The sequence below is a fragment of the Rhinoraja longicauda genome, chromosome 33, assembly GCF_053455715.1.
Source record: "Rhinoraja longicauda isolate Sanriku21f chromosome 33, sRhiLon1.1, whole genome shotgun sequence".
Classification (NCBI taxonomy): Eukaryota; Metazoa; Chordata; class Chondrichthyes; order Rajiformes; family Arhynchobatidae; genus Rhinoraja; species Rhinoraja longicauda.
This window is the reverse complement of record NC_135985.1, coordinates 16,089,209-16,113,800: the sequence shown is the minus strand read 5'-3', so window position 1 is coordinate 16,113,800 and position 24,592 is coordinate 16,089,209. Positions and strand designations below refer to the sequence as shown.

General features: G+C 40.8%; 2 protein-coding genes across 2 annotated transcripts in view; one reads left to right on the top strand and one right to left on the bottom strand.

Annotated features, from left to right (window-relative positions):
* Positions 1 to 19,234, top strand: part of spg11 (SPG11 vesicle trafficking associated, spatacsin) — a 120,381-nt gene extending 101,147 nt beyond the window's left edge. The window contains exons 33-40 of the mRNA XM_078427250.1: positions 3,119 to 3,262; positions 4,933 to 5,066; positions 7,615 to 7,722; positions 9,290 to 9,458; positions 10,165 to 10,241; positions 15,534 to 15,689; positions 17,162 to 17,313; positions 18,376 to 19,234. Of these exons, the coding sequence (XP_078283376.1) occupies positions 3,119 to 3,262; positions 4,933 to 5,066; positions 7,615 to 7,722; positions 9,290 to 9,458; positions 10,165 to 10,241; positions 15,534 to 15,689; positions 17,162 to 17,313; positions 18,376 to 18,556 (1,121 nt within the window). The 3' untranslated portion in view covers positions 18,557 to 19,234. The remainder of the gene's footprint in view (positions 1 to 3,118; positions 3,263 to 4,932; positions 5,067 to 7,614; positions 7,723 to 9,289; positions 9,459 to 10,164; positions 10,242 to 15,533; positions 15,690 to 17,161; positions 17,314 to 18,375) is intronic.
* The window catches only part of LOC144608973 (eukaryotic translation initiation factor 3 subunit J-like), a 30,202-nt gene continuing 21,748 nt past the window's right edge, over positions 16,139 to 24,592 (bottom strand). Inside the window, exons 6-8 of the mRNA XM_078427251.1 lie at positions 23,387 to 23,551; positions 22,939 to 23,012; positions 16,139 to 21,864 (exon numbers count right to left, since the gene is read on the bottom strand). Coding sequence (XP_078283377.1) covers positions 21,748 to 21,864; positions 22,939 to 23,012; positions 23,387 to 23,551 — 356 coding nt within the window. The 3' untranslated portion in view covers positions 16,139 to 21,747. The remainder of the gene's footprint in view (positions 21,865 to 22,938; positions 23,013 to 23,386; positions 23,552 to 24,592) is intronic.

Sequence of the window (24,592 nt, the reverse complement as noted above, 5' to 3'; positions counted from 1 at the left end):
AGTACACCTTTGGATGCAACTATTTAGTTCAATGTAAGTGGCAACACAAGTGGACAGGGTGCTGAGGAAACGTTGGCAAGCTTTCTTTTATCAGTCAGACTATTGAGTGGAGGAGTTGGGTCGTCGTGTTATGTCTGTTGGTAAGGTCGTATTTTGAGTAACGTGTACAGTTCGGGTCATTCTGCTATTGGAAAAATGTCATTAAACTGAAAAAGGTGCAAAAAAGATTTACAAGGATATTACTGGGTCTGGAGGGTTTAAGTTATGAGACGACGCTGGGTAGGTGAGGACTTTTTTGCCAAGAGTATATGAGGCTGAGAGGCGATCTTATTGGGGTTTATAAAATCATGAGAGGCATAGATAGGTGAATAGCCAGAGTCTTTTCCCAAGGTATGGGAGTCTAAAATTAGAGGGCATGGGTTCAAGGTGAGAGGGGAAAGATTTAAAAAGAAACCTGCAGGACAACCTTTCCACACTGAGGGCAGTGTGTGTATGGAGGGGTTTGCCAAAGGAAGTGGTAGAGGGATGTACAATGATGTCATTTAAAAGATACTTGAACATGTACTGGCATACCAAAGGTTTAGAGGGATATAGGCAATTGCAGGCAAGGTTAGGCAACTTAGTCAGCATTGCTGAGTTGACTCCATGAAATGTCTTAAATATTGTAATTCTACCACCTTTTCTGGCAGCTTTTTCCATATGACCACCCCTCAATATGAAAATTTTGCCACTCAGGACCCTTTAAATCTTCCCCCTCTCATCTTAATCCTTTGACCTATTGTTTCTCGTGGCCCTAATGCCTGTGACAGCACTTTGAAATGTCTCTGGGAAAGATTTAAAGGGATATGGACCAAACATCGCCGGCGCGGCTCGGCCGCGGGACGTTTCAGTGCCCGGTGTGGCTCGGCCGCGGGGCCTTCCATCCCCTTGCGGGGGCTGTGCGTGTCGGTTGCCTCGGTAGGGGTCGAGCTGCCTGTCCGTGGGCGCGGGGGGGAAGAGAGTGGAAGTTTTGTTGCCTTCCATCACAGTGAGGGGGTGTTTGGAGTCACTGTGATGGATGTTGGGGTCGTGTGTCCTGTGTTCTTTTCTTTTTTGCTGTGTCTTGTGACTGCTGAAATTTTGTTCGGTATTTATACCGAATGACAATAAAGTTCTGTTATACTGTTATGTTATACAGGCAAACAGGGAGAGTTCCAGGGGGCATGGACAAGAAGGGTCTGCTAAGGGCGGTACGGTGATGCAGCGGTAGAGTTGCTGCCTAACAGCGAATGCAGCGTTAGAGACTCAGGTTCGATCCTGAGTACGGGTGCTGTACTGTATGGAGTTTGTATGTTCTCCCCGTGACCTGCGTGGGTTTTCTCCGAGATCTTCGGTTTCCTCCCACACTCCAAAGACGTACAGGTTTGTAGGTTAATTGGGTGGGCAAATGTAAAAATTGTCCCTAGTGTGTGTAGGATAGTGTTAGTGTGCGGGGATCGCTGGGCGGCGCGGACCCGGTGGGCCGAAGGGCCTGTTTCTGCGCTGTATCTCTAAATCTAAACAGTGACTTTGAGAAGTCAGTGATGGTTTGATTTTTTTTCTCTTCCTGTTGACGTGCGTGAGAATATTTCTGCCCTTTTATGAGTTTTGATCAATAATTAATACCTCCCTGAGGCACGTGCAATCCCCTGAGACAAGCAGGCATGTTAAAAATCAATGAATATTTCAAGGTCGACTTTCAATCTACTTAGAGCTGCAGATACCAGGCCTTTTGATCACATGTTTCCACAAGCTACACTTGATGAATTACTAGTGCTTCATTGAACGCAACAATTATACTTGCCTACAGCGTTGTTTCTTTAATCAGTGCACTCACCTCATAGCTAGAGAACAATCCTTTGATTCTAAAGCACCAATGTAACTCTTCCCCTTACATTCTTCTACTCTTTCCGTTTTTCAATCTTGATGGCAATGGCAAGTAAATTCAGACTAGTACCTTTTTGGCAAAAGGCTCTGGCACATAATAAAGGATAAATAAAACCTCTGTAACTTAGCCTGAGTCTGCAGTCATGACTACACAAGCTGAATATGTTAGAATCCTCAAATCTGACACTACAAGTGATGTGGTCTCATTCCTGCTACCATTCAGTGTCAAAATATCAAACAGATGCAAGGTTGTTCACAGTAGTTTCTCACTGCCTGCCTAAGTAGACAAAGAGCATTCAGGATGGTGTGAGAAGGTCAACATATTGGAAGCATATTTGAAGGCTGAATGCAACACCTCACAAACTACCCACCCATGCAAGAGTTAGCGGGAAGCAATTTGTCCTGCACTCAGAGACAACAGAGGGCTTTAATGAACTCTACACAAAGCTGAAAAAAATTCAATCTGAAATATTGGTGCTGTCATATTCTCACTTCTCACTTCTCAGTGCTCACTTCTCAGGGTTGTATTGCACTCAGAGTAAAGCTGCCCACAGTTGCTGGGTAAGTCTAAATATAGTTTTAACGTGGACGGTCGGATTGAGTTTAGAATCAAATGCCAGATAGTTCAGTGATGATAACTGCAGTAGTTAGGAGCCACTTTGGGTTTCTCCAAACTGATTTAATCTTGGCCTTTTCGCCCAAGGGGGAGAATTATCACCCAATTGGACCAGTGTGGATTCTGACATAAACAACTGAGAATCAATGTTCTTAAGATAGATAGAAAAAGGTGGAGTAATTCAGCGGGACAGGCAGCATTACTGGAGAGAAGGAATAGGTGATGTTTCCGGTCGAGACCCTTCTTCAGACCCAACCTGTTGGTGAAATTGCAGCTGTTTAAAGGTGTTTCTGCACTTAGAACCATCATGGAACACCTGGTATAGGAAAATAAACTGCAGATGCCGGTTTAAATCAAAGGTAGATACAAAACGCTGGAGTAACTCAGCGGGTCAGGCAGCATCTTGGGAGAGAATTAGTGACGTTTCGGGTCGAGAAGGGTCCCGACCCGAAACGTCACCCATTCCTTCTCTCCCGAGATGCTGCCTGACCCGCTGAGTTACACCAGCATTTTGTGTCTACCATGGAACACTTGGGTATATTGATCAGAGGGTATAATTCACATACATGACAGTTGTCCTATTGTCTTTTCACACAGGGCTGGGAGCGACGCAGATCTACAGTCTTCTTGATGGGAAAGAGGCCTTTCTTCAGTTGGCTAAACTGTGCCGAGACCCAATCCTTGTTGGCACGAAGCTACTGGATAAAATTTCATCCATTTCCAATGGGGAGTTGGAGTGCAGTAAGTAATTGGAAATTCAAAACCTCAACTCTGATGAACTCTGAACGGCTCTGATGAAGTAATAGTATAAAGTGACAAGGAGGGTGCAAAAACTGTTTTTTGTTACAATTTACACCAGTCTTAACTGTAAACCAAATATTGTCAATTACTCTTTTTTGACAATGGTTCTGAAACTATTTTCAAAGGTAACTATGAGCAGATCTGAGATGAGGCATAAATCCTAAGTTAGCTGCTGTTTTGTTTGCCATAGCTTTGAGGTCAGGAATAATTATTTCTCTTAGTGGTAGCTTACTTGCCCCTGAGTTGGATGTGTAAAGCTTAAACCCTGATCTAGGAGGTCATGGTGAGTGGAGAGTAGACTAATGATGCTGAATACTGTCTGAACATTCAAGAGCGTGATAGCTCACCTGAACCAACCCACCTTAAGTTTCAGCAGTTGGATTCAAGTGCCTTTCTTTATCTAAATTTGGCCCATATCGTTCCAAACCTTTCGTATCCATGAACCTGTCCATATAACTTTTAAACATTGTAAATGTACCTAGCTCTACCATGTCAGATGGCTCATTCCATATACCCACCACGCTCAGTGTGAAAAACGTGCTCAGATTCCCTTTAAATCTTTCCCTCCTCAAGTACCCTCTGTTGTACAACCATGGCCCTTTGTGCCTGTGCCAGCCCTTTGAAAAATCACCAATGAGTTCCACTCCTCTGATCGTCTCGTTATCCCTGAAAACTTCCTCCCATTTATTCACTTATCAATTTCCATTTTGAAATCTCTTTTAATATTCAGCAGGGATATTTGATGTCTGTGTGATTATCCCTCCGGCCCGTTAACAAACCTACACCCACTGTAAATGCCCTTTGTTGCAGCTTACTCAGCGGGAAGTACTTGCTCAGCTGATTACACTCATTCATGCTGTTGTGTCAGAAGGCTGTGGATTTGAGTCTCGCTCCGGAGATCTGAGCACATATTCAGTCTGAGGTTCCCAGTGCTGAGGACACCTGTACTGTTAGGGGTCCAGGAAACCAAGATTCATAAGCCCTGCAGAAGACAGAAGGAAGCTTGCTTTGCACAATCTGGCCGGAACTTTTCCTTCTCTGAAAGTGACTAAGAGTAAGGGTTCCATCCTGAGAAGTGTCCGTAACCTGATATCGCCAGAAGTCAGAAACATCCATTTTCTCTCGCTACCACACCATATCGCTCTACTTTCATTTTGTTGAGTATTCACCTGAACACTATCCATAATTAAACTAATGGAATAAATACTTTGTAAATGAGTACCACGGAACTTTATTATTAGTGGCTTGAAATTTGTTTTGAAAATGTATGAGAGAATTTTGATTTATTGATTGTTGAAAGATACAGCATGGAAACAGGCTGTGCAAACTCCGCACAGACAATACTCAAGATCAGGATCGAACCCGTGTCTCTGACCCTGTGAGGCTGCAGCTCTACCAGTTGCACCACTGTGCTGCTCCATGTTTAAAGTCGGATTTTTGTAAGTCAGGTCATTCATAACCCAGGGAATCCCAGTATTTAATTTCCTATAAAGCATTTGGGAATATCAAAGATTAATAAATAGTATAAATGCCAGTCAATGTTAGTAATGAAAGGATCTGTTGTTTGTTTGTTTGTTTGTTGACTTCTGACTCCTCCATCATTCCTCAAGCTGTGGAACTGCTGATTCTGGCCCATGATTGCTTCAGCCTGACGTGCCACATGGAGGGGATTAGTCGAGTATTGCAAGCTGCTCGCCATCTCAGTCACAAACACCTGGCTCCCAATGAAGAGTACAGTCTCATGGTACAGTAAAACCCTTATGTATAACTAGACTTCTGAAAGGCATTTGATGTGGTCTTTTCTGGTTGCTATGAATGTTGTAGCGCAGGGACTGGTACTAGGGCTTCAAGTATGTATAGAGGATTTGGATGAAGGCACCAAAGGTATGTTTTCAAATTTGCTGATGATCTAAAGACAAGTAGGTTCTGAAGAGACCATAAGAAGACTACACAGGTATAAAAGGTAAGCTAATCAAATGAGCAAGATCTAGCGAATGAAATATAATGTGGGGAAAGTGACATTTTCTGTTTTGATAGGAATAAAATGAACAAGTTATCTGAATGGTGAGAAATCGCAGATGTCTGAAATGCAGAGGGATCTCAGGTCATTGTGCATGATTCATATAGAGATGATATGAAGACAACAGGAACTAGGAAAGCTAACAGAATGTTAATTGTGAAAGGAAGTGAATCCAAATGTAAGGAGGTTATGCTTGACTTATACAAGGCATTGGTGTGACCACATCTGGGATAGTGTACCATTTTAATCTTATTTAAGAGGGATGTTACAGCGTCAAAAGCAGTTCAGAAAAAGTTTATTTGGCTAGAATGGGCTGGCTGACATGAGGAAAGTTGAGCAGGCAGGCTACGCTTGTGTCTACTAGAGTTTAAAGACAAAGTGAGGAGAATTGAAACATGTAAAATCCTTCCAGACACAAGACACTACAAATGCTGGAATCTGAAGCACCATGCAAACTGTTGGAGGAACTCAGCGGATCAAGCAGCATCTGTGGAAGGAAAGGAATTGTTAACTGTTCAAGTCATCCCTGCATCAGAGCCATAAGATCCTTGAATATGGAGGGGATATATCCTCTTGAAACAAAAGGGAGAAATTGAGATCTTTTTTCTCTGAGGCCTGAGAATTCTATTCCTCAAAGGGCAGTGGGAGTAGAGATTATGAATACAGAAACTCCCCGACTTGCACCATAGGCGACTTTTGTAAACTAACACTTGCATAAAAAATTCTGTACTCAGGCCCTCATGCAATCAAAGCAGTTTGTAATTTCCACAACAACATACGATCACTCGAGTGTAGATTGGTTAAAAAAAGCCGCTAATGGTAGCTGTGTTTGCCCAGAGGCCGCGTGCTGCAGGAAGTGCCCCAACGGCAAGATGGAACGCATGCCGGCAATAGTGATGGTGCTTACCCAGAAAGCCGTGCAGGGCAGAAAGTGCCCTGCTCACAGCCGGATGCTGCTGAGACAGTCAATAATCTCAGTGATGGATGCAAAGTGGGGGAGTAACTCAATGGGTCAGGCAGCATCTCTGGAGAATACAAACGGGCAATGTTTTGGGTCAGGACCCTTCTTCAGGCTCAGTGAGTTATTTTGGGATGGGGATGGTGATTTATGTGATCTGACAGGTAAAACCCGATTTACGTAAAAGTTCACGGAACATAACCCTTACACAAGTCCAAAAGTGCCTGGACTTTTAAGGCAGCGGTAGATACATTCTTAAAAGGTATGGGGATGAAAGGTTACTGTGGGTAGAAGGGAACTGCTTCCAATTATTATGATCGTATGAATTCATTGATGTCAAGTCTTCTTTCTAATTGCAGGAAATGAATTGTCATGCAAAAGCAATAGGTTATTTTCTTTTGGCAGGTCGATAGGGAAATTGTTGGAGAATGGGACTAAAGGCTTGCAAAACTGATATTCAATTCTTTTACCCTAAAAATCTTACCACTGGATCATTGAACATAGAATGAGGGCATTCAGCTCTTTGCTCTGTGAGCCTTTGGTTTTAATCCCATCTCCCTCCTCATAGCGCGACAATTTTAATCCAATCTCTGCAATTTTTTTTTAGTTGCAAATTCCCAATAACGAATGGTGACAGTTTCTATTGCTGGATGAGAATGTGGGTCTAGTAATGTAACCAATTTGCTATCCTACTCTGAGAGGTGTGGGCCTTCATGCATAGAGAAATCTTTTGCATCACACATGCTCATAAAGTGTTCTGCCACACAAATCCCAACGTTAGCCATCTTAGATAATGGACTTTGCAGGTCTACTACATACATTTCAAAGAGTTGTTGCTCAGCCAAGCAGTGAATGCTTATTTTTTTCTTGAGCACATACTCAATAAATCACTGCAAATGTAAATAAACTGGAAAATCAGCATAAAACTGCTGGAAATTTAAAACAAAAAGAGTTCATGTTATTTGTTCAGGTTAAGGTTTAAGATAAATTTGACATATAACCACATCAGAAATTGTAGGTTTACTGCTTGTACCTATTTAACAGTCGCATGCTAATTTAATGTATTTACACATATTTCAAATAAAACATGCTGAAAATGCTCAGCCGGTCATGTAGCCTCTGTGGTGAAAGAATAGGAAAAAGTGTGCTTGTGAAATGTTGGAACGGGAATTCTTAAAGATAAGAAAATATTATCTACCAATGTCTTTGTGTATTCTCACATTACTGAAATTTCTTTTCAAGCCTCTACAAATTGTAATTAGAGTATCTTGAACACACTGTAAAGAATGAACCAGAAACCATGTCTCTCTGTAGGTACGGTTGGTCACTGGCATCGGGCGATACAACGACATGACCTATATATTCGACCTGCTCCACGAGAATCATAGGTTTGAGATGCTGTTGAGGAAAAACGTTTTGTCGGTAAGTGCAATGGACAAGTGGTTAGACTTTCAACACCTTTCCTTGTATTTACCTTCCGATCACAGGGAGGACTGGGACAGGGTAATTATTAAGTTAATTATTTAATATATTGTTGGTATCTTCATGTGATTTATAAAAAAATTGTTTAAACAGTTTACTAAGCAATAGGACTGGTGTTAGAACATAGAAGATATTATCCCTCAGATGAGAAATTAAGCCAAATTTCCGTTTTCCTATTTAATAGTAATAGAAAGATGATGGGACTCATAATCAAGAATATTATCAGAACTTTTTTTAAAAAGTACTTGCCATGGGGCTGTGGATGACATTGATAGTCTCCTTCTCTTGACCATCCTTCATTTCCTTGAGGCCACTGATTTAACTGTACAGTATGGGACTGGTCAAAAATACCTCTTCAATACATCAGTGAACCAGTTGAATCTTTGCTGATTTTGTAAGACAATACTGGCCTCAAATTACCACATTTACTAAATCCACTTCCCATTTTTCTGGAGTGTACTTTCATCTTAGCTTCTGGACTGTGAGTACTGGTACCAACACCACTGGGCACACCATAGTCATAGTGTTATACAGTTTGGAAACAGTCCCTTCGACCCAACTTGTCTACACCGATAGAGGTATCAATCTAAACTATTCCAATGTATGGTTTGATTCTACTCTTGTGTGATATGATTTGTCTAGATACCACTGAAACAAAGTTTTTCACTGTACCTCAGTGCACAACGAAAATAACCCAAGACCATTCCCCCATGTTTTGTCCGTATCCCTGAAAACCTTTCCTATCCATGTACCTGGCCAAATGTTTTTTAAATGTGATTGTACCCACTACCTCCTTTGGCAGATCATTCCACATATCCACTACCGTGTGGAAAAACATGCCCCTCAGGCCCTCTTTAAATCTTTCCCTTCTCACCTTAAATATATTCCCTTCTCTACTCTGAGACCATGACCATTCACTTCTTCTATGCCCCTAATGTTATAAACCTCTATGATCAACCTCAGTCCAAGGCAAGTAGTTCCAGCCTACCAATCTCTCCTAATAACTCAAGCCTCCCAGTGTCTGCAACATTCTTGCGAATTTTCAGTTATAATCTTCATAAAACATAGGAGTAAAATTAGGCCATTCAGCCTATCGAGCCTGCTCCGCCATTCGATCATGGCTGATCAAAAATGTTCCCCCTCAACTCGATTCTCCTCTTCTCCCTGTAACCTTTGATACCCTTACTAATCAAGAATCTATGCCTGTGGCAATGAATTCTGCAGATTCACCACCCTCTGGCTAAAAAACAAATCTTGATCTCTATTCTAAAGGTATGTGCTTTTATTCTGAGGCTGTGCCCTCTGGTCGTAGACTCTCCCACCTCTTTACATACAAAATGTATAACAGTGACACACTGCAAATCGGGAGCTCGTTGTGTGGGGTTCCAGATTGTTAACCTTGGTGTTTCTCTAAGCACTCCAGAATCATTCCTCAACTTTGCTAATCTTCCAGATAATTTCCTTGAAGTGATTTTGGGCAGTTTTGTTTTATTTTACTGAAACACAGAATGGAAATCTGAAGACTGCTCTTCTGGACTACATCAAGCGCTGTCTGCCCGGTGACAGTGAGAAGCACAACATGGTAGCCTTCTGCTTCAGCATGTGTCGTGAAATTGGGGAAAACCACGAGGGTGCAGCCAGAGTCCAGCTGAAAATCATAGAATCACAACCGTGGGGTGAGTATCTGCTGTAGGAACTGCCGCACTTTGCAATTCAGAAAAAAAAGAGGGATTGAGTATGAACTTTCGTCCTAATTGTACTGATTATAATTTGAATTCCCACCAAATATTCCCCAAAACAAAATCTTCCCTCTAAACCTGAACCATTGAAATTTGATAATTTCCTTGATACATTAATGAAATGTGATTCAGCTTTATTAATGAAGTGGAAAAAGATTTGTCACCAAACAAGCATATTTGTTAAGGATGTCTGATTCTCCACCTGGGAACAACCTGCTTTCCGACCATTGAAGAAATTTGACTGTGAGAGTTTAATGTGTGCCAGCTGTTGCTCACGCAGCAACAAGCACAACCTGAAAACCTTCAGAACCTGGTCAATCAGTGCCGTGGCTGGTCTGGTGGTGCAGTGGTTAGTACTACTGTCTCGCAGCTCCAGAGTTCTGATGCTGTCTGTATGGAGTTTGTACATTCTCCCTGTGACATGGGTTTCTTCCCGACACTCTGGTTACCTCCCACACCGCAACGATTTGCTGGTAGGTTAATTAACAACTGAATTAATCTTTCGTGTAGCTAAGACATTTAAAAGACAATTGGACGAGTCATCTTGTTTTATTTAAGTATTATGCCCTGTGAATTTTTTTGTTTTTTAAATTGTCCAAGTTGTATGACCTGAAACCATCAAACTGCCCTTTTCACGTTTCAGAGGTGACTCCTCAGTTGAATAAATCTTTGGTGAAGATTCTGAGCTTCCTCAAAGATGCTGCTGAGAGTTATTCAAAGGTAAATGTCTTGATACTTGGGGCTCAAGTTCTCAAATGTTACCAGTGATACAAAATGTTTGCTTGTCTAGGTTTATCATGTTAAGAAAATGTCATCATGAATTGCTTTTGAATGCAGAAACTTAAAACTCTATGATATTTTCAGCAAACACCAATGAAATGATACCAAAAAAAGGCTGGAAGAATTCAGTGGGTCAAATAGCATGTGTGGAGGCAAAAGGTGTAAGTTGACATTTCAAGTCAAGACCCTGCATTAGGACTGAGAGGAAAAAAAGATTGCCAGTATAGGGAAGAATGAAGGAGGGGTGGGACAGTCAGGTAGACGATAGGTGGAACCCGTGGAGAGAGGGTGATGGGCAGATGGAACTAGGTGGAGGTCTGACCTCAGTATATTATTCCCTAGAGTGTAGGGAGTGGATATGAAAGTGGGATAACATAGAACCAGTGTGAACGGGTGATTGATAGTCAGTGTATACTTGGTTGGCTGAAAGGCCTGTTTCCATGCTGTATCTCTCGACTAAAAAAAACGAAACCCATCATCTATCATCTGCCCCACCTCTCGCCTGTACTACTCTATGTATTGCCATTCTTTCCTCCTCCTCAGTCCTGATGCAGGGTCTCAGCCTGAAACATCAATTTACACCGTTTGCTTCCAGAGATATTGCTCGACCTGCTGAGTTCTTTTTTTTTTGTTGCATCTTATTGATTGAAGGAAAATATTGACCAGCACATCAGAGGAAGATATTTCTGTTCAAATAAAACTGCAGACTCCTTAAGTGTTTATCCAACAGGTTGAATGTCACATTCCAATTACAAGATGTGTAGCCTGGAAACACCACCTTTGCTCTGCTGAAAAAAATGCCACAGCACAGGATGGATTCTGTGTTGATATATGGTACAGGTTGCTTTCAATGTGATGGTCATATCTGTAATTGAATGTTCTTGCTGTTCAGTGCTGGATTCAGTTATGATCCCTGCCAGTCTCTAGATTTGGAGAGAACAATTTACTGTGCTTCAATTGAAGTTGATTGGTTCTCAAACATACGTGTCGAGAATATTTCAGGGTGTTTTCTCTGCTTGGTCAGTGCATGACAAAAAGTTTGTTCCAGATGAAGCACCACTTTCAGCTCTGTTGATATCATTTGGAATTTATGGCAAATCCTTACACATTCCTTGGATATTTGTGTTTATTTTGTTTCTTGGAGATCATTGTAAGAAGATTTTAATGCACAAGGTTGAAAACCTAAGGTGCTTCATGGGCAGATTATTGAAATAAATATATATAACCCCCCCCCCCGCCGATATCTCACCCGCTGGGTTTACATTTCACTCTTCTTCTCTACTTATCTGACACCCCTTGTCTCCTTACCTTTGTCCACCTATCTGCCAATCAAACCCCTCACCTGTATCCACCTTCCAGTTGCCAGTGTGTCCTGCCCCACCTCTTTTCCAGCATTCTCCCCCACACTACACTAGTCAGTCTGAAGAAAGGTCCTGACCCAAAACGTTACCTGTCCATGTACTCAGAGACGCTGCCTGACCCACAGTTACCCCAGCTATTTGTATTTATAAACCAGCATCTGCAGTTCCTTGCGTCTCTATATAAATGTAAGACTTTATATATGTCTGTTGGCAGAATTCAAATAGAATCAGGAGAGCATTGGTTGTTGTTAGTTTTAGACTTGCTAATTCAGCCTCTATCTTTTAACGTCCTTGCTGTTTCTCCAGAAATTGTCACCTGTCAAAAGTTAAAATTTGCAGTCATCGGTCTATATTTGTCATTTAATGCACTGAATTTCCAAAGCAAGTGAATCGTATAATTATAACTCATGATAATTCACAAACCTCTTTCTGCATGAACTCTTTGAAGATGCAAATGACATTAAGCCTGGCATTTGGAACTATTATGTAGAATGAATTATTAAATTTGCATTGTACATACTATTTTGTTTGTTTATCGCTGGTAAGCAGACTTATCTTTCTGATCAGTGTCATCAGTAAATTACAAAGCTTCTTGCTCTTCATTCATACAGCCAGCTCCTCCACCATGTGCCTGGGTCATTGGACAGGAATATAAAACTTCCATTTATATAACACCTTTCACAGCTCCAGGGCTGTAGACATTGTCTACATGGACTTAATCAAGGCCTTTGATAACTTTCTGCATGGTAGGCTGCTCTGGAAGGTTAGAATGCTTGGGATCCAGAATTGGCTTCATGGAAGGAAGCAGAGCATGTTGGTAGAAATATATTTTTTGGACTAGTGGCCTGTGATTAATGGTGTGCCTCAGTGATCAGTGATGGACCATTGCTGTTTTGTCATCCATATCAATGATTTGGATGAGAATGTGTAAGTATAGTTAGTAAATTTGCAGATAGCAATATAGTGGTAAGATAGACAGTGTAGGTGGTTCTCAAGAACTACAGTGGGGTCTTGATCAGGTAGACAAGTGCCTGAGGAATGGTACTTTGTTCAGATAAGTATGAAGTATTTCATTTTGGGAAGTCAAACCAGGGCAGGATCTTCACAGTGAATGGTAAGGCCCTGGTGAGTGTTGTCGAGCAAAGGGATCTAGAATAACTACATAGTTCCCTGAAAGTGGCATCACAGGTAGATAGGGAGGTGAAGAAGAGTTTTGGCATGTTGGCTTCATGAGTTATGGAAATGAGTATATTTGTTGGGACAAAAGCAAAGTGTTGGAGGGATTCAGAGGTTCACACAGCATCTGTGGAGAATGGACAGGCGACATTTCAGGTTGGTACTCTTCTTCAGACTGGAGTCTGGCTGGATTCCAGTCTGAAGAAGGGTCCCAACCCAAAACATTGTCCATCACCTCCACAGATGCTGCCTGTCCTGCTAAGTTCCTCCAGGAGTTTATTTTTGTCCAAGATTCCAGCATCTGCAGTTTCCTGTATCTATATGTTACAGTTGTGTAAGACATTCGTGAGGCCACATTTGGAGTATTGTGTTCAGTTTTGGCCACCTTGTTATTGGATAGATGCCATTAAGCTTGAAGGAGTGCAGAAAAGATTTACGAGGATGTTGCCAGGGCCTGAGATTCATGAAAAGTTGACCTATTCATATCCTCTAGAGATGCTGCCTGACCCACTGAATTATTCCTTAGTGCACTGAGGGATGAACATACAGGTGTATAAAATCATGAGGAAATAGGGTGAATAACATTCCCAAGGTAGGGGAATCAAGAACAAACGCATAGATTTAGGGTGAGAGGAAAGTTTTAATGGGGACCTCAGGGCCAATATTTACATACAGAGGGTGGTGCAGCTGGAACAAGCTGCAAGGGTCTCGACCCGAAACGTCACCCATTCCTTCTCTCCCGAGATGCTGCCTGACCTGCTGAGTTACTCCAGCATTTTGTGAATAAATCGATTTGTACCAGCATCTGCAGTTATTTTCTTATACAAGAGGAACTGATTGATGCAGGTAGTTTAGTCTCCACATGGAAACAGGCCATGTGAGTCCACACAAATCATCGATCACCCGTTAAAAGAATTTGGATCAGGTATATGGATAGGAAATGTTCAGAGTGATATGCACCAAATAGAAATTGCTTAGATGGGGCACCTTGTTCAGCACTAGCAATTTGGGCCGAAGGGCATATGACTATCACATGAAAGTGCTTTACAGCTTGAATACTTTTGTTAAATGGTTTAGTTGACGAATATGTTTTAGTCAACCCCTAGGAATAGCTCCCTGCTTTGTTCCAGAATAAATGTAGTGTATCTATACATAACCCTGAGAGAACAAATTAATCTGATTTAATGTTTCATACAAAATATTCTGTTCTGTGCTTGAGTTTCCTTGGTGTTTGTTCTGAATGCTTTACATTTATTCTGTCTAGTAGAATAAGCATCAAATTGAGCTCTTTCACCCAATCCTCCAACGAACAGCTTGCCTTGATCGGAAATCATTCTTTTTGTATTAAAAGAATGGGATCAAAGGGCTCTTTTAACTTTAGCCAACTCATGCAGAACTCAAACCTACTAGCTGATTGAATGCTTTGTAGCATATGAAATTGTAGATTATGAATCGTGGGGAAGCATGAAAGTGTTTCACCACACTTGTGATCACTCCCTTGTAGAAATTAGAATCATGGGCTTGTACAGCATTGAAAAAGGCCCTTTCAGGTGTATCTCATCCATGCTGACTGTGATGTCTACTTATACTATCCCATTTGTCTGCATTAGGCCCATCGCCTTTTTCCTAACTAAGTAAGGGTAGGCCATTTAGAACGGAGATGAGGAAGAACTTTTTCAGTCAGAGTGGTGAAGGTGTGGAATTCTCTGCCTCAGAAGGCAGTGGAGGCCAGTTCGTTGGATGCTTTCAAGAGAGAGCTGGATAGAGCTCTTAAGGATAGCGGAGTGAGGGGGTATGGGGAGAAGGCAGGAACGGGGTACTGATTGAGAGTGATCAGCCATGATCGCATTGAATGGCGGTGGTGCTGGCTCGAAGGGCTGAATGGCCTACTCCTGCACCTATTGTCTATTGTCAATGGCTTTTCAGCGTTGGAATTATATCTCCCTCTTCTGGCAGCTCATTCCAGATATCCGACTACCCTCTCTGAAAATTGTACCCATCAGATCTTTAAATTTCTCTTTCTCACTTTAAACCCATCCCCTCTAATTCTAGTTTTCCCTGCTCTGGAATAAAGATTCTATGTATCCTATCATGTACATCCCTCATAATTCTGGGAAACTACAAGGTCACCCTTTATCCTCCTAAGTTCCAGTGAGAATAAAAGCCTGTTTATCCAATATCTCCTTAGAACTACACCCCTCATTCCAATTAAGTTAGAGAGGGTGCATAAAATATTCACAAGGATGTTACTTGGATTGGAGGGATTGAGTTATCTAGAAAGGCTGCATCTGTTTTCGCTGGAGTGAAAGAGACTGAGATGATATGGGAGAAGCATATAAAATTATGAGGGACTAACTATTAAACAGATTCTTATGATGATCTATAGCAAGGTTTGTAAGGGTCTTTACTCCCAGTTTAAAACTAATGCAAATAAAAATATATACTTATCCCACCCACATAAAGCCATTTAGAGAAAGCATAGATTTATCTACTGAAGTAGAAAGGGAGTGCTCAAATAAACACCTTGTTAGGTGTGATCCTTAATGTTCTAGAACCAGGTTTGTTGAGTATGATGGTGCCAACCCAAATAGCAGCTTCTCCCTCAGTTAATAATGCTGTGGTAATGGGGTTAATGCTGTCATGTTAAGTCACTGGTTTTCAGAGTTTCAATACTAGCTAACCTTCCTGTTTCTAGGACTCGTGTATCCGCCGAGCCTCTCAGTGTGTGAAGCTAGCCAAACTGGTGACTCTCCAACTCCACTTCTTAAACAGCAATCAGGATGTGCAGTTAATTAATCTGCAGAGAAATGACTTGATGACTTGCATCCTCTCCTTACCAAAGTTCTATCAGGTACTGTGAATTGTTTAGTTACATTAGCTGTATGGGTCAATTTAGCTGACTTTGGTTACAGGTTGGCAGAGTGGATGAACACGTTAAATGGTATATCTTTCTCAACAGAAACAATTAACAATGAATATCCACAGAAGCCGCAAAACTCTGTGGCCATCTTGACCACATATTGTAAGGATTCCATTCATTTCTCCAAGTTTGTCTCTCTCAAAATGTCTTCAATGACAAGACTTTCCACACCTACTTTCTGACTTTACCACAGTGGACAGAGCCCTAAAGTGTAGCTCAGCTATTCCTGCACTTCAGCTCCCATTCCCTCTTCTTGACAGAGCATGGATACAGTTCCCCTGATTCTTACATCGGCCATTCATTCACTCCATCGGCCTTGGTAAGTCACAAATTAACTGCCACAAGTTGTGTTGGCTTCATCACCACCAGACATATCTGAGATGCACCAACCACTTCCCTTCCCATGGCACCGTCATTCAACCTCAAGGGATGCTCTTTTACTTCATCCCACCAGAAATCAGTGTTTTCTGATGGTGTATGGTCCTACATAGTGAGCCATTGTGTTCTTCCAAGTGAAGCAGTGATACATTTCCAATTTTGTTTCTAGTTCATATTTGCAGTAACGGTCATTCTTACTTTAAGCTACTCTTTTAATTTAGATATTTTTGCTTCAATTCAGGTAAGGTAGTTGCTAGTTTTGCTCCCTTCATCAAGGCTGTGGACAGCACCAGCTTTCTAATTGTGGTATGGATCAGACAATTAGCTGGGATTGGGGAGAAATCCAAAGGCTGAAAATGTCTGTGGAGACTGGTGTTTTCTGATTATTAAATCATAAACCACAGGTTTGGGACAGGACTAGAGAGCAGTCCGGAACTATCTACCTCGTTGAAGACCCTTGGACTATCTTTAATTGGACTTTACCTTGCACTAAACGTTATTCCAGTTATCATGTATCAGTACATTGGACGGCTCGATTGGAATCATGTATTGTCTTTCCGCTGACTGGTTAGCACACAACAAAAGCTTTTCACTGTACCTCGGTACACATTGACAATAAACTAAATGACGGTTGTTGTCAAGAGTAGCTATGGTGAGTAACAGCAATTTGTTGATGGTACACACCATAGCCACTGTGAACCTGTGGTGAAGGCGTGAATGTTTAAAAACCCTGGAAAATGCTGAGCTTCCAGCTACACTCATCCAGATTAGACTGAGATAATCTGGGGAAGGCCAGAACAAAAAAAAATGTTTGCAGTAACATATTGGAATTCTATGCAATTAACTTTCTTGCAAGAAATCAGCATTACTAACAACTCAATCATTAAACTAGTTTATAGACATATACATTCACGTTGTAAGCGAGATACCTGTAAGTCCCACAGTCTATTGAGTTTCTTGGTCAATGATAATATTTACTTTAACTGCAGAACTCATTCAATTCTCTCTCTTTTTCTTCTTTCCAGGCTTCCATAGTTGCAGAGGCATATGACTTTATACCTGATTGGGCCGACGTTCTGTACCAGCATGTGATTGTTTGTGGTGATTTTGCTTATCTAGAGGAGTTTAAACAACAGCACCAGCTCCAGCACAGCCTCTTTGAGGAAATTTCCACTAAGTAAGTTTTACTGATACAAAAAGTTTAAACTATTATTGGACAAGCTCATGTTGGTCGGCTTGGATGATTTGGGCTGAAGGCTCTGTTTCCATGATATATTATTCGTATAGCTATTGGTCGGGAAGGGGGAATTAAGACAAAACACAAAGAAAAAGATACACAAATGATTTGTAAGAGGAGAGAAAAGTTTTTATTTGCTCATTGACAATTGTTTCTAAGGATCTAAATAAAATTAAAAAGGTTGGGGTTATATCAGAGCTGATGAAACGAGTACTGAACCTTGAGAGTAAAATTTGGAAACCAGTATTTTCACTGTTTGAGTAGACTGGAATTAAAGTTTTTAGATGAGCAAATGAAATGTCTTTTATTGTGGGGCATCATTCCTTCTGCCTGACTATATAATGAATACTTGGACATCTCAGGCTCCCTGAAAATCATGCTTGACAGCTGCCCCTGTCACTGACTGAAAGGCAGTCATTCCACTGGGTAACCAGCAGTTTCTGTGGGAGGAGAAATGCAATCTTGATTGCTGGTGTTAAATTGGTGTAAGAATATCCAGTGATGTCAAAGGAGGCAAATAATGGGAGGAATAATTAAAAGCAGTCAGTCAGGTAACAGTAAACAACCAACAGATTGTAAAAATTCACCTGGTTCACTGATGTCCTTCAAGGAAGAAAATTTGCCCTCCTTCCTCAGTCTGGCCTACAAGTGAATCCAGACCCACGGTCCTCTGAACTACTCCCTTATTTCAGGGTCAATTACGGATAGGTACACACTAAGCTGGTGTCCTATTGAAGAAATTAAAAAATGGCCCATAACCTTAGCTCACGTGTGAAAAGACAAATGTTTTTGAGCATGGGAAAGAGAAAATATTACAAATTCGCCAGTTGTTGTTCAGACCACGCTGATATAAATTATCACAGAAAGTAACAAGAATAAGATTTGTAAAGCCACACTGAATTTCAGTGGTAAAATGTGTTTGAAAAGAGAATGCATGCAGTAAATAAAAAGATGTCCTTATGCAAGATTGGAAATTGGGATGTCTTTTTTTAATACTTCCAGATTTAAACAACAAAAGGGAGATGCTGGAGCAAGTCAAAATCTGAAGCGGTTACTGCAGTACTGTGAGGATGTCTACCTGTTTTACAAAATGGCTTACGAACACAATTTCACAGACATAGCAAACAAGCTCCTTAAAGAGCCCCAGACAAGATGTTACCTAAAAGACATGATTGCCAGCTAAGTATTTATGCTCTAAGTTTTCAGTTTGGGTTGAAGCTCAGTACATATAAAAAGCCTGTTCAGATTGTAAAAAATGTGATTATGTAAATAAGTTTCACTTCTGAGTTGACCAATATTTCACTGGTAGACACAAAAAGCTATTGAAACTCAGCGGGACAGGCAGCATCTCTGGAGAGAAGGAATGGGTGACATTTCCGGTGGAAGCCCTTCTTCAGACCTTCTCTCCAGAGATGCTGCCGGACCCATTGAGTTACTCCAGCTTTTTGTTTCTATATCTTCGGTTTAAACCAGCATCTGCAGCTCCTTCTTACACATTAAATATTTCATTGGTGTTTAGTACAATACTTATTTACATTCAGACTAAAAGTAACTATGTCTTGGTGAATGAATAGTATGGACCCGGTGTATATCTACAGCCGCCACTTGGAAATAGCAGTTGAGCAAAGTGCAGTACAGGCTAGGGTTTCTGAATGGTATTAAAGTGACTACCATGCATTTATCCTTCAAATGTAAATTAAAGCCCAAGAACCTGCTGGCACTGAATACCGTGGCTGAAATAAAACAATGAATGAAATTTGTTTTTCTAAACATTTTTTTGCTGCCTGCATCCATTCACAGGTCTTTAACAACTGCACTGAATACTCACTCAGAAAGTGGCCATAATTACCAACATCTAGCATCTGGCCAGAATGCATTGTTTAAGATTACTAAGGCTTGTATGACAGTAATACAAACCTCTCATAATAGCACCATCTCATCTATACATATAAAGGCTAGGGTCTGGACAACAAAGGCAGGCAGAAGGACCCATGGGAATTGAACCTTCTACCAACAGGATGTTCAATGAACAGGGCTGCCAATTTAATGTGACAGGTAAAGGTAGAGCATAGCTGGGAAAGGCTTCTTTAATTGTACACAGCCCCTGTGGTGGTGTCAAGCAGGCTTTTACAGGAGGCTACAATTTACCAGAATACAAGGAAAGTAGGATAGTGGAAGAAAATGGGATTGACCTACCTACAGCTTGTACAGACTTCTGGTGGCTGAATGGCCACTTAACCATACTGTTATCACTAGCAGTTTCAGATCAAGCCTTGAAGGAACCATATTTCAATATAGTGTCTTGGATGACCACATGTTCTCCTGGAGGTACATAATTAGCAGTTAATATCCCATATGTAAGGCAAAACCATCCTAGTATAGTACAATTCTGATCTGCACAGGAGTGAAATCAAAGATGGGTAAAATGAGAACAGCAGTCCTCTTTAAATAAAAAAAAGTTACAACAAATGGGAATGTATGCTGCAATCTTTGTAAAGCACAACCAGGTCTGTTTTATATTTTCTGTAGGGCACGAGAAACAATGCAGAAAATGATATTATATTCATTTATTTTCCTGAAACATAGCAAGTGTCCAATTATGTTTACATGTAGTAAATCCTTCCTGACTAATCAACAACAGATAAGATTAATGTAAAAATAAATTACTTATCTGTTGTACTGTTCTATGGATAGTGGGAAGTTCTGTTTCGTGTAATAAATTTGGGACAGGTAGAGAGGTCAATACAAGAGCTACTGTTAGCTGTTTGTGTTCAAGACTGCAAAATGCAACTATTGCTAATTAAAATAATACCAAGGGACTTTGAAAGTAATGCATAATTCCCAATACTAAGAAATTATACTGGGTTGCAAAAGCACCTCATGATCATTGTAGAATCTATGTAAAGTGCAGTTAAAATGAGTAAACTGAACATTTACTGCACTGATGTCACTTTATACACACTTCCAGCCCATTACAAAAGACCGGCCAGTTACAGCTAGTAAGCAGCACATGCCTTCAACACCGTGCAAGAGTTTATCCCACAACTCTGGAGTGGGATATGTAAAAATAAAGGCCACCACTTCTGCTGCAGCATTTTCATTGAAGTTTCTGTATTCAGTTTCATTAGTGCAAGTCGCTGGCATGAAGAGTAATTTTTCACTACCCCTATTGTTAGCATCTTTGATTCAAAACCCTTTCATAAGGGTCTACTTTCTGCTATCTCATGCTTTCAACAAAAATGCTTAAAGCCAAATGCCAGGTCTCTGATAGGACCAATTAAATAGGCAGCATTGAAACATTCAAGGCTCAGTAAGTTTCCCTGACTTGCCTAAAGCCAGACCTCAAAGTATAATCCCGTTTAAAAAAAAGTGGCATCAGTCCAGTCTGTCAACCAGTCAGTCATTCCTCTCCAGCAAGCCAAGCCAAGAAAGTGGGCGTTGTTGCAACTAGATTTTGTCCACACCAGTCATACATTAAGTGAGAACACCTAGGTCAATGGATGAACTCTCCCCATAACCTTAACCACACAATATTTTACCCCTGAAATAAGGCCATGGTTTTTATATAGCGCCTCTCACAAACTCAGGAGGTAACAAGGTGCTTTACAGCCAATTAAGTACTGTTTGTAGTCACTGTTTTAATGCAAGAAATGCAGCAGTCAATCTGTTACCGGCAAATTCCCACAAACTGCAATTTGTTGAAAAGATCATTATTTTAAAGTGATGGTGGAAGAGCAAAGAGAGTAAATGGAAAAGTTATTTTCTTTAAAGTCTTCAGTTTCCCATGGGGGCGGGGCAAAAAAAAGCAACACCATAAGGAGATCACATAGCTCTTGCCGATGAGCCCAATTCAAAGTAAGCATGGAGCACTGAGGGCATGTTCGCTTAAGGCAGACTGACTCGGAAACCAAAAGACACAATGTCAGAAAATCAGGTTCTCTAGTTAGACTGTTTTAGTTTCTGAGAGAGAAAACACCGGCAAAATTTAAGAACTTTTAAAAATAGTAATCTGACTCTGAAATTCTACAGTATCACAATAAACGTGATATTAGGTCAGTTCAGGTCACAATATAGTAGCTGAGGCATTGACACTGCAAGGATCCATATTTTTTTCCAAATATATAGCTCTCTTCCCCACCCACCCCAAATCCATGCAGGTACTTTCTCCACAGTGCTATGTGAATGTTGTAACCAACAGTGACGATGCGTAATTATGGTACCAGTAGTAAAACCTGTTGATGTTATTATGGGGCATCCAGTATCCTGGCTAGTTCCATAACAACGCAAGGGTTCTGTGCAGCTCGAGGACAAACCAGCAACAGGAGATTGTCTACAAAAAACATGCTGGAAGAAGCCTGGGTCATGAGGACAGGATCACATGAAGTCATCGTACTCCTGCGTGTAATCATAGTCATCAAGATCATCTTTCAGGTTTGCCTTAAATCCACCGGCCAGCACAGGGGCCTTCTTCTTCTTCTTGCCTTTGATTTGCTAAAGGGTTGAAACAAAAATAGTCAGCTTTCCTCACCAGATTTGAAAGGAGTTTATTTATGTGTAAATCTTCTACAATAACCTGCACCTTCAATATCAAAAAATCTCAAAGTTCATACGATTGTTATTGAACAAAAAACTGACATCAAATCAAAGGACAGGTGGCAAAATGCTTTATGAATTAAGCAAGTTGTAAAGGACATTGGCATTCCAGGTCTAGAGGCTCAGAGTTCAATGTACAAGCACTGATAGTAAACCAACAAAAATCATAGTACTTGAAGTCAGAAGTGAAGACTCACAAAAGTCAGTGAACCAGTATTAGTGATAATACTCCCAAAAATAATTTGTATTACTTTTAAAGTTTTCTCTCTGTGACAATCTCATTCAAATGTGTACAAAATAAGTCAGGGTTTATACAAACCAGTACAATATAATTTACTTACAAGTATAAAGCTAAAGCTAGAAGGCATAAATTTAGGGTAAAGCATTAGAGGCTTCACAGGTATCTCAGGCAGAACGTTTTCACCTAGAGTGATTGAAATCTGGACACACCACCTAGGTGGGTGATGGAAGCAAGTACTCTCAGCATTTATCTGGATGAACACTTACATTCCCAAGGTATAGGCTGCAGACTTTGCTGATCAAACTTTGCCACCCACATGAACAATGTTGTGGATGCAGGGCAAGTTTTGCTAAGGAAGTGGTGAGAGTGAGTCATGTGCCACTTACGGAGGCAGATTGGATGGACATCTCACAGGTCAAATGTTGTCCAGCTTTGGGTTAATGTTTCTTCCAAAAGATTTCAATTCCAACATATCAGGACTCTCTCAGTATTGCATATGGAACCTTAACCAGAATTTTATGATCAAATGTTTGGCAGGATGTTTATCTTGATCTCTCTGACTTAGTGGCTACTCTACTGGACACTAAGTCACACCTACTTTTTAATTGTGACCTAAATGTTTTGAAGAAGTTCAGAATCTCTGTGACTCTGTTTAAAACTCAATACTATTTTATGGGCCTCTTGGCTCCATTATGAGGTGGGGAAAATTGGGATGCCAAGGATCTTCTTACCTTTTCTTGTTTAAGCTTTTCAGAACACAGTGACGTCAAGGAGTTGTTCAGCTTTTTCAAGTCGTCAGGTTCCACTGAAAAAAAAATTCAGAGCTGAACTCCTGTAACCCCAAACAAACACATTGGCCTAGTAGTGAACAGCAACATTTCAACACCCAAAAATACTACCCTAGAGATGGAACCCATCAGACAAATGCCTCTGGACTCCACATAAACTAAACATGAACAGAATAAAATTCCCCAGTTTGATTATGCAAGCAATCCTGTATGAAGATTAAGTCCAAATGTACCTTGGAGGCAGATCAAATTTTGATAACACAAAGGCTCAATGTTAGATTCTGAAATCCTACAAGACTATTAGAAGACCATTCCAGCATGATTACTAATTTTTGACTATGCGAAAATATATAAACCAACAAAAATATCTACACCCACAAAATCAACTTACATGAAATGCTAATGTCTCTAAGTAAGGTTTCCAAGAAGTCCACATAATGTATAGATTTTTCAAACTGTGTAATCTTTTCCTTCAAAAGTTTTCCAAATTCTGTAAAGTCTTCTCTAGTAGACGGGCACATGGAGTCAATTCCAAACTGCGTTACATTGTTCATGCCTGGAGGAAGGTAATGTGAAACAAAAATTCTATTATTTTGGACGAGTCTCAAAATTTCAGTCCCTCACACCCCAATGCCCTTTTCACAACATAAACAGTCTTTCATGTGATTCAGTAAATGTCACCAATAGCAAAACAAAAATCAGCAATAATAGAGTTAAGATGCGCCTACTGTAGAGAGGCAAAGTCCTGATGCACTTAGATTAGACCTCCCCCAGATAATGCATTATCAAACTCCTCCTCACAATTCCTGGTTTTCCACCCAACCTACCTTGGATTACGTAGCTTGAATACTTCAACTACAAAAATCAGAAGTTTCTCAGTTCCAGTGATTCAGGGCTACAGACCAGGTGTAAATGTTTAAGCAACTTGCTTAATGTGGAACTCCCACATTAGCAGGAAAGAAAAGAAGACCAAGACCAATCATGGCTTCAGGGCATACTAAAATATTTACCGCCAATTGTTTATTTGTGGAGCACAGCATCCAGTAGGCAAAGTCTCAAAAACAACTATTTATAAATCAATGTGTTATTTTTGCTCCTCGCTGATGTATAAATATTTGCCACGGCACAGGAAAACTGCTCTGGTCTTCCGCAGGTTCATCTTTCTTTACATGGAGATTTACATTATTGTTTAATTTAGATATACAGTATGGAACAGGCTCCTTGGCCCACCGAGTCTACACCTGCTATCAATCACCCGTGCACACTAGTTTTACTTTCCACTCTCTCATCCACTTCCTTCCTACAAGGGCAATTTTACGGAGCCAATTAACCTACAAACTCGCCTTTGGGATGTGGAAGGGAACTTGAGCGCCTGGTGGAAACGCATGTGGTCACTCCATCGAGAGATTCCACACAATGCCAGAGGTCAGGAATGAACCAGGTCTCTGGTACTGTGCAGCAGCAGCTCTATCAGCTGTGCCACTCTTTCTACTAAACACATATTCTACTAAATTGCTTGGAAGATGAAGATTCAACAGTTTATTATGATGTGGAACCTTGGAGATAGGTTGGTCCAAAACATCCAATTTAACACGTC